The 9,039-nt window shown below is 41.3% G+C and overlaps 1 protein-coding gene across 1 annotated transcript; it reads right to left on the bottom strand.

Moving 5' to 3' along the window:
- Positions 1-4,414: 4,414 nt before the first annotated feature.
- LOC134668427 (glucose dehydrogenase [FAD, quinone]-like) lies at positions 4,415-7,683 on the bottom strand. Its single transcript, XM_063525908.1, has 3 exons — positions 7,570-7,683; positions 6,084-6,214; positions 4,415-5,998 (listed from the first exon to the last, which is right to left on the bottom strand). The coding sequence occupies exons 1-3, from the start codon at positions 7,670-7,672 to the stop codon at positions 4,424-4,426; spliced, it is 1,809 nt and encodes a 602-aa protein (XP_063381978.1). The 5' UTR covers positions 7,673-7,683; the 3' UTR covers positions 4,415-4,423.
- Between the last annotated feature and the right edge of the window lie 1,356 nt (positions 7,684-9,039).

The following is a 9,039-nucleotide window of genomic DNA, read 5'->3' as shown; positions in this document are numbered from 1 at the left end:
GCTTGCTACCAGGAGGGTAGGAGGCGAGTTTGGCCCCTATTCGACTGACGTGGTCGAATCGAGCCTTTCGAAGCACCCGTTTGCAGGACTTGGCAGCTGAGTTAAAGGCTTTTTTCTTCGCGCGAACCCTCTGTGCTCCAGCTTTGGTATCGCGGGCTAGTACCCAAGCCTGGTATGCAGACTGCTTAAGAGCCTCGGCTCGAGCACAGTCCGAATTGTACCATGCTCGGGTCTTGTGATCGAGCGATAGGTCGGAGAACGGAATGAAATATTCCATTCCCTGCCGAATCACATCCGCAACAGCCTCAGCAGAACACGAGGGGTCACCCGAAGAAAAACAGACCTGCTGCCAGGGGAAAGACGCAAACAAATGCCGCATCTCATCCCAGTCCGCTGACTCGTATCGCCATACTCTCCTCGTGCCCCTAGGGCAGAGATCAGGAGGAGAGTGGATCGACACGGATTTCACCAGACAGTGATCGGACGATCCTAGCGGAGCTGAGACCGAAACCGAGTGCCTGTCTGGATCAGTTGTCAGCAGAAGGTCAAGGCAATTGGGTGTATGGTCAGTAACATCCGGTATCCGCGTCGCAACATTTACCAGCTGGGTAAGGTTTAGGGATACAGCAAATTTGCGCGCTTCCCTCCCAGCGTGGCAAGTATTCTTGTACGGGAACAGCCACTCCTCGTGGTGGGCGTTAAAGTCCCCAAGGAATACGAGTTGAGCCGCGGGGTACCGCTGTTGGGCTTTATCTGCCATCTCAGTAAGGTGGTCAAAGAGCCTAGTTGTCTCCTGGTTTCCGCTGTGCGATCGGTAGACACAGGCATACAGAGTTTTCTCTGAGCCCGAGTCGACCATAATCCACAAAGTGGAAAACCCGGCAGCCTCAAAGCAACGGAGACGCTTGCAGCAAATGTCGTCGCGGACGTACACACAGACCCCAGCACGTGCTCTGAACTTATGTTCCAGTGAGTAGCCTGGGTAGTTGAGGTACGACGCGTCCGCTGGGGTTTTGATTTGCGTCTCCGTCAAAAAGAATAGGTGCGGTTTTTCGGTTTCAAGATGGTGGTGGACCGGATCGATATTTGAGTGCAACCCCCTGATGTTGGTGAGGTGCACTTTCAATGGGAGGAAGTGCAGCCGGTGTTTAACCCTATTCTTTTTTCTTTTTGTTTTCATATTTGTGGAGTGTGGGATGGGTGAAAAAAAAAAATGCCTGTCGAGGTGTTGCGTTTACCAATTGGATCACTTGAGCTAATCCGGACAAGTTGACTGAATGGAACGGAATAGCTGCCAAACGCCCATAGATATAATATACTTAAAGACGACGTCTAACCGAGCTGTCACTGTTACCACTTTTGTTTAGTGCACGATTAACAATGTTTTTCTTATTTTTTCGCAACTGTATTAAAAAACGTCGTTCGATACACGTGCGGAAATGTCATTCTTCACTCGTCCCGAGTCTTGATCTCTCAAGATATCTCGGTACTCGTGAAGTAATGACATACCTTCCGCACTAGCATCGAAATGTACTATTGAAGCTTAGTTAGGTACTAATAAAAAAAGCAAACACCGTGTGTTAGCCCCCTAGGCCGTAAAAGTTATTATGCATTGACGGTTTTTTTTCGGCCTCCAACCTAATTTATTATTAAAGTAATTTAATATTCCATCATAAGGGCGCTCGTTCCACGTTTTTCCATTATAAACAACTATTGTTAAGCATAATGTGCTGGCTAATTTTCGTTTCCCACTCAAAATGATAATTAAGTAGGTACTTCTCGTCGTCGAGAGAAGAGAGCGAAAAAATGAATAATAACTGAATAATTTAAAAGTAAAACATCAAGTTTTTTTATGATCCCGTACTCTGATGGAAGCGAGACCGTTAAGTAGAATTTTATAACGTAGGTAGGGGATATGGGAGTTAGCAAAATAAATATTTTATGTCACTAACAGAACATAAATTCTTTTAGGTAATAGGTTGTTTATTCATCCATGGTTCAACATTGTTCCTAGTGAAATGATAAAATTTGCACTTGTAAGTTTTACCGACTTGCACCTATTGTATGAGAAGAGATGTTGTAGGGTTTTTATATCTAGGTCAAATAATTTATCATACTTATTACTTAATTAACATTTTAGTATATACAATATCGAACTTGTTAACGTGGCCATGTAAAAAGTAGCCCCTATCTCCTTTTTACGGTATAAGTAACTACGTTATTCTTTCCTGCCATGCTCGTGTTATTAAGAGGTGATGATTAAATACTAGTAGGTATTAAATTTTATACAATACAATTCATAGTGACGGCCTTGAGCATATTATGAATAATATAGACTGAAATTACCTACATATGTGAGTCGACAAAACGACAATTATAAAGACAATGAACAATAAGTCACATTAGAACTGTGACTCCGACAATTCAAATCGGAAATATTTCATAAAATCATCAGTTTTTAGACTGATTTCGGCTTCTTCTTCTTCGCTTGGACAGTGCTTCTGTGTCAATAAAAAAGCAATTTTCCTTTTTTAGGGTTCCGTACCCAAAGGGTAAAACGGGACCCTATTACTAAGACTTTGCTGTCCGTCCGTCCGTCCGTCCGTCTGTCTATCACCAGGCTGTATCTCACGAACCGTGATAGCTAGACAGGTTGAAATTTTCACAGATGATGTATTTCTGTTGCCGCTATAACAACAAATACTAAAAACAGAATAAAATAAAGATTTAAGTGGGGCTCCCATACAGCAAACGTGATTTTAACCAAAGTTAAGCAACGTCGGGCGTAGTCAGTACTTGGATGGGTGACCGTTTTCTTTTTGCATTTTTTTCCTTTTTTTTTGCTTTATTCCGTACCGGAACCCTTCGTGCGCGAGTCCGACTCGCACTTGCCCGGTTTTATTTCTAAGCCCAACTAATCGTAGAAGCCTAATTGAAATTGTGGAAATATACATACATGTAAATAATATATATAGGTACAGTTCATCCGATAAAAATAAAGAGTCTTTTATACGATATTTTTGCAACCTCCTTGAATGTAACACCTGATTCACTAGATTTAATAATGAAATTAAACAAGATTTTGTTTGTTAGGCTGCCGCTACCCCCGAATGTTTGAACTAAAGTCAACTTAATATGAGGCGTTACTCGCCCGAGCTCTCTTGTGTAAACCATTTTAACACTGTGAAAATATTTATTTTATGCTTGTAATACGGAAATTAAGCTCCTCTTGCTTGGTATGTTATTAGAATTATTTAAAAGACCATTTCCATACGTGCACTTGCAGGATCGATATACCTAAGTATGTGTGCATAACATGTAAAAATACTTACACATAGGTAGGTACTACCTACCTACATGATTTTTGCGTATTTTGGATCCTGAACAGAAATAACAGGTAGTTTATTTTTTAAGCAAAAAGCTAATTAGCATGTATCTATTTACCTACTTTTTTCAGTGATACAAGCTAGTATATCTCCCATAGTTTTATTAGTCACCGAAAATTTCTGTGCAGAGCTCGAGGAAATACATGCGCGTGTCACTGGACAAAGAAGGCTTTTAGCGATATAAGATTGTATAATAGAATATACTGATGATACTTACGTAGAAACGCTCAATAACGCCTCGAAAAATAGCGTTATCGTCTAACCGAGCTTTCGCATCTTAAGCACTTTTCAGCCAATAGACGCACGCGCCATTTCGCAGGCTATTATCATAGATTACAAGCTGAAATCGCCACGTGATTGCCCGATGGCCGGCCATCATTATGACGGTCTATCCGGTATCGGATTTCGCGTCACGTCCTCTGTTGATTGCCGAACGACAAACCGGTTGCCCGCCGGCGTTGCAATTACTAACGACACCGACACCCTGCTACCCTCCAAAGTACCGATAAATAGATGAATGTGGATCGCTTTGACGCCATTACGGAAGTTTTATGCCTTTCGAAGGGAGTCTCAGAGAGGACGATAAGACAAGTAAGGAGAGTAAAAATGCGTAAAAATATAATAGGTATTTTATTTACAGAAAATGTAAGTACTTAGTTATCACGGGAATTTCCCACTTTCGCACTTTTTAGTTAGTTAGTTAGTTAGTTTAGTTTGTCTGTCGGCGGCCTTCCTCCGCGAACGTTTGTGCTAGAAAGCTGCAATTTGGCGTGGATAAACATAAATCATGAAGTGCAACAGAGCGGTACAATAAAAACTAGATTTTTTAAAATTATTTATTTATTTGTTAATAATATTACAATTGTATCAATACTATAATGGTAACTTAGCTTACCTTATTGCAAAAACAGATATTAATGACTAGTCGTGTGAATTATCGAGTAGTTTTCTCAATGGCTATATCCTCACAAAATGGTAACATAATTAGAGTTATGTTAAATGCTAAATTGATTTATAGAAAATAGCACTTTTGTTTATCAATCAAATAGGTATTTATCGGTGTCTTTTATGATAAAGTCAGCGACGCGCTCTCCAATTGCGATGGCAACGGCGGCAGTGTTGCCGCGCGGCACCTCCGGCAGCACGCTTAGGTCTGCCACTCGTAGGCGCTTCACGCCATGCACGCGCTGTTGTGGGTCCACCACCGGGCCCAGCCGCGCAGTACCCACTGCGTGGAGCAACGAGGTTGTTAAGTGCCGGCAGTAGCAGCGCCAGTACCCTTCACGGTCATCCTCGTACTCGGGACAGTCAGGCAACTTTAGGTGGACGATAGACGCATTTTGCACCTTAAACTCTGGTGTTTGCATCAAGTGCTCCACGATCGTTATGCCGCACAGCATCTCATCAACGTCCCTTTCATCAGATAAGTAATTTGGGAAAATAGATGGCTTTTGTAAAGGATCACTGCTGGCGAGCCGAATGTTGCCGCGGGAAAATGGCCGCAGCACCAAAGGACCAAGTAAAATTAAGGACTTGTTTTTGTTTTCGGCAATAAGCTGTTGCGCGATGTTGTTAAAGCCTAAATTCGATTGAATCAACCCAACGTCGAGGTACAAATTGGCTAATTGCATGGTAGGTATTTCGCAGTCGGGGCTGTTGTAAATGAGTTTCCGTTGGCTGACGTCATAGCAGCGTGTGTTGAGGAATGCTGTTACGGCGGTAATCCCGATGGAGGCGAGGGGCCCTGTGCGATTATACAACCACCTTTCCATGGCTTCGCTTTGGGAAGACATTGATGTGTCAGGATTTACCGATGCGTAGATCTGTGGAAACACGTGATCAGTTAGGCTATCGCCCACGGGTAAATCAGCGCGCACCGGAATGCCCAGATCGTTTAAATGAGAAGCCGGCCCTATACCAGAAAGCATCAAAATTTGCGGAGTTCCGATCGCACCCGCTGAAAGAACTATTTCTTTTCTCGCGTAGAGTTGAAGTGTTCTATTTTGCTTTTCATCCCCAACCACCGCCTTGATGCCTATAGCGTTATTGTGTTTGTCCAGGATAACGCCGGTGCAGTACGTGTTCTTAGTCACCTTTAGGGCTGATTTCACGTCGTCGCGTGTCAGGTAACCTCGCGCCGTGCTCATTCGCTCGCCTTCGTTTACGTACCCAATTACTTGTGATATTCCGATTTGCGATTTAGCATTTACGTCATAGTTAAAAGGGAAATTAAGATATCTATAACCTTTTATGGTCCTTGAATGCCAACTGTTTTCAGAGTCGGCGAAAAATCCTATTTTCATAGTGCCGCTGGTGTTGTGGTAGGAAAGAGAATTATAAGGTAACTTATCCAAGTCCTGCAAGCCCTCATACTTTAGGAAGTAGGGTTTAAGGTCTTTCCAGGCCCAGCCCTCGATACCGAGCTCATCGTAATCCCGGTGGTTACCTCGAACATACATCATGAAGTTGATACTGGTGGATCCGCCAAGACACTTTCCTCGACTAAAGCGGCACTGTTTGTCCGAATGTGAGAGGCATGAAACGTTATTAGTGACGGTTGGGTACTGCCAGTCTAGAGCTGAGCCGAGTAGTGTCGAGTACATTCCGGGAATCTGAAAAGATGAAAAATTATATTTTTGTTTGATGTTTTTTTATACACATGTATAATACAAGCAGGAATTTGAAAGGTTATGTTACCCTAGTATTCAGATTGGGGTCGCCGCCGGCCTCCACCAGCAGAACGCTTGCGCCGGATAACGCCAGCCGCGCTGCCGCCGGGGCCCCCGCGGCACCCGCGCCCACCACAATGTAGTCGAACGAATCACTATCTGTAAGCAAACATGAGCAAAATACAGATGGTCAAGCAAATCTTGTCAGTAGAAAAAGGCGCGAAATTCTAATTTTCTATGAGACTTCAAATTTGCCGCCTTTTTCTATTGACAAGATCTGCTTGACTAACTATATATCTGCAGGCACATGGCATATCAATAAATAATATGCTTATGCATCACGTCATATTGAATGAACTTATCAACGTCACATCAAAAGCGCTTCGTAGTTATTATTGAGTCTATCTAGCGTAGTTTATTGTTAAAAGTGTTATTAAAGTGTAAAATTGTATGTAGTTCTAAGACAACTTACCAATAGTGTACGCCTTTGTAAGGCAGGATATGGAGAACATCAATAATTTGTACCACCTTTGTAAATAAACTCCACCCATAACCATATAATTTTTTTTTTATATATATATTTATTTATTATACAAAAGGTTAATGGTACATAAATAATCAAACAAAAGTAACTTAAATATATCTAAATATTAAAATATTTTAATCTAAAAGACCTCTGCGGGCTATACCGGGTGCAAAGGTGCCCATGATACTTGCCGCGTTACCACGTAAGGCTGGCCATCGCTATCCAACGTGGCACGTTGGATAGCGATGGCCAGCCTTTTTGATTTGTTTTGATTCTTTCATTGTATGATTATTTTATAAGGAATAGTACGATAACCTTCGATACCAAAGGAACCAAAAGAAGGAGAAAAGCGAAAGACATACTCGGATTCATAACGTATAAGTTTCTTGAAACAATTCTACCATTTTTAGGGTTCCGTATACCTCAAAAAAAAGAACCCTTATAGGATCACTGTCTGTCAAGGCTTTTTATCTCGGGAACGCGTGGAGGCATCGAGAAATGAAACCTTATTGGAACTCAGTTCCTTTGAAGTTGTAAAAAAATCAAACTTATAAGTTAACGTACAAAAAAGATACGGCCGATTATGCCGCAAAAGACGTATATTTTTCACACTATAAAGGAAATCAAAATTTACAGGGTATCCCGTTGACCTAGAACTATGAAATTTGGCAAGTAATATCGCCTTACATTACAAGTATAGGGAAAAATCTGAAAACTATAAATTTGTAAACAAAAGTTACTTAAATTTCTACGGAACCCTCGGTGAGCGAGTCCGACACGCACTTTTCCGGTTTATTTTATTATCTTTACGAACAATATTTGTCAATGTTTTATTCTGAAATGGCTAACTCTTGGAAGACTTCTACAACCATTCAGATATTCCAGAAAAAGGGTTCAGCTTAATGTAAACCTTCTCAGGTCAGCACTTCGAGTTAAATCAATAGTTACCGAAAATTTTAATGAAATATTTATTGATAGCAATTATTACCTTGTAAGGGCACTGAAAGGGGTAGCACATAATCTGGCAATTCTTGTGCTAGGCTGCCACCCGCTAGCATTATATTCAACAGTAGTATGGCCCAAGGCAGCATTTTCAGTCCATAGGTATATTGAGATGGCCGATGGGGTCGAAAAGTGCTCGAGTGGAGACCACGGACTAGCAACGCAGCGTAGGACGTCCACCCACAAGATGGACGGACGACCTTGTTAAGGCCGCCGGAAGACGCTGGATGCGGGTCGCTTCCAACCGGTGCGAATGGAGATCCAAGGGGGAGGCCTATGTCCAGCAGTGGACGTCTTATGGCTGAGATGATGAGGTATATTGAAATGATGTGTCTGAAAGTAAACGTTTTAAGAACACTGAGAATAAGTAAATGTCCACTATTTTCACCCAAAATCCTAGTACGTTTTAGATTCCATTAAATCTCAATAGTCCTAGCATGTCCTCAGTTCGGTTTCATTCAATTGTCGAATGCGTCTGTATCTGCCGTATTCGAACTTTAAGATATTCACAAGAGACGACACGTACTAGATCCATTCTAGATACGTTATAGTTTAGATATCAATTAGTTCTCTTTTGCAGCGCGATTCGGGCAACCAATGTCACTTTTACGTTAGATAAAGTAAGATATCTATTAGATGTGATTCGCATTTTGAAATAGACACCTATTAGATATCTTTTAGACATCATCAAGATACGACAACGATATGTTTAAGATCTAACCTGTCAAATTTGACATTTGCGCGATTCTGGAGATACTCTTGAACGATTTCCACAGGATATGACATATTCTTACCGACCGCGTAAACTTCCCAAATATCCGGGATAGCATTGTTCCGTTTATGGGTAAGACATGTAAACATGTATTTCATATGTAGGTTTCAGCAACCTACATAAGAAAAATATAATATTTCAGAGCCTTAACTTACAGATTTAATGTGTGAACTCGCTGAAGCCAGGAAACTAAATGTGATCTTCTACCAACACAATACCTACTATTACCTCGTGTATTACTGAATCGCGATTAGAAAGGGATTGAGATAGCTGTCAATCCATATTGATTTTGACGTAGTATGGAAATCTGTTATTTCTAATCCCTTTCTGATCGCGGCATGATAATACCTACATCACTGACATCACCAACACACCTGTTATCGCAGACTGCTTTAATCAATATACTTAATTATACATGATAATTATACAAGTGTTCCGTAATTAAAAAAAAACATTTGTGTTCGTTCGATGTTGACTGAGGTCTGAAAATTCAATAGGTACCTACCAAATGATTAACTTCTCACATACTGCGTATCTGGTAGAACCACTATGCGAGTTTGGATACGCGGGACAAACTTGTTTTTGAAAAAGGTCACTTCTGTAACACTTCTGAACAGAATACCTTATTAAAAAAGGTCACTTCTGTAGACAATAAAATCAAAGTTAACGAATCTGGTACATAGA

This window comes from Cydia fagiglandana, chromosome 10, assembly GCF_963556715.1.
Source record: "Cydia fagiglandana chromosome 10, ilCydFagi1.1, whole genome shotgun sequence".
NCBI classification, from domain to species: domain Eukaryota; kingdom Metazoa; phylum Arthropoda; class Insecta; order Lepidoptera; family Tortricidae; genus Cydia; species Cydia fagiglandana.
This window is presented reverse-complemented; position numbering and strand designations above follow the sequence as displayed.

Excerpts from the sequence above, each read along its gene's own strand:
- LOC134668427 (XM_063525908.1), bottom strand. The coding sequence starts at position 7,672 with ATGCTGCCTTGGGCCATACTACTGTTGAATATAATGCTAGCGGGTGGC. Across the intron at positions 6,215-7,569 it reads CCTTTCAGTGCCCTTACAAG|ATAGTGATTCGTTCGACTAC; the intron begins GTAATAATTGCT and ends GTTTGCTTACAG. Across the intron at positions 5,999-6,083 it reads ACCCCAATCTGAATACTAGG|ATTCCCGGAATGTACTCGAC; the intron begins GTAACATAACCT and ends TCATCTTTTCAG.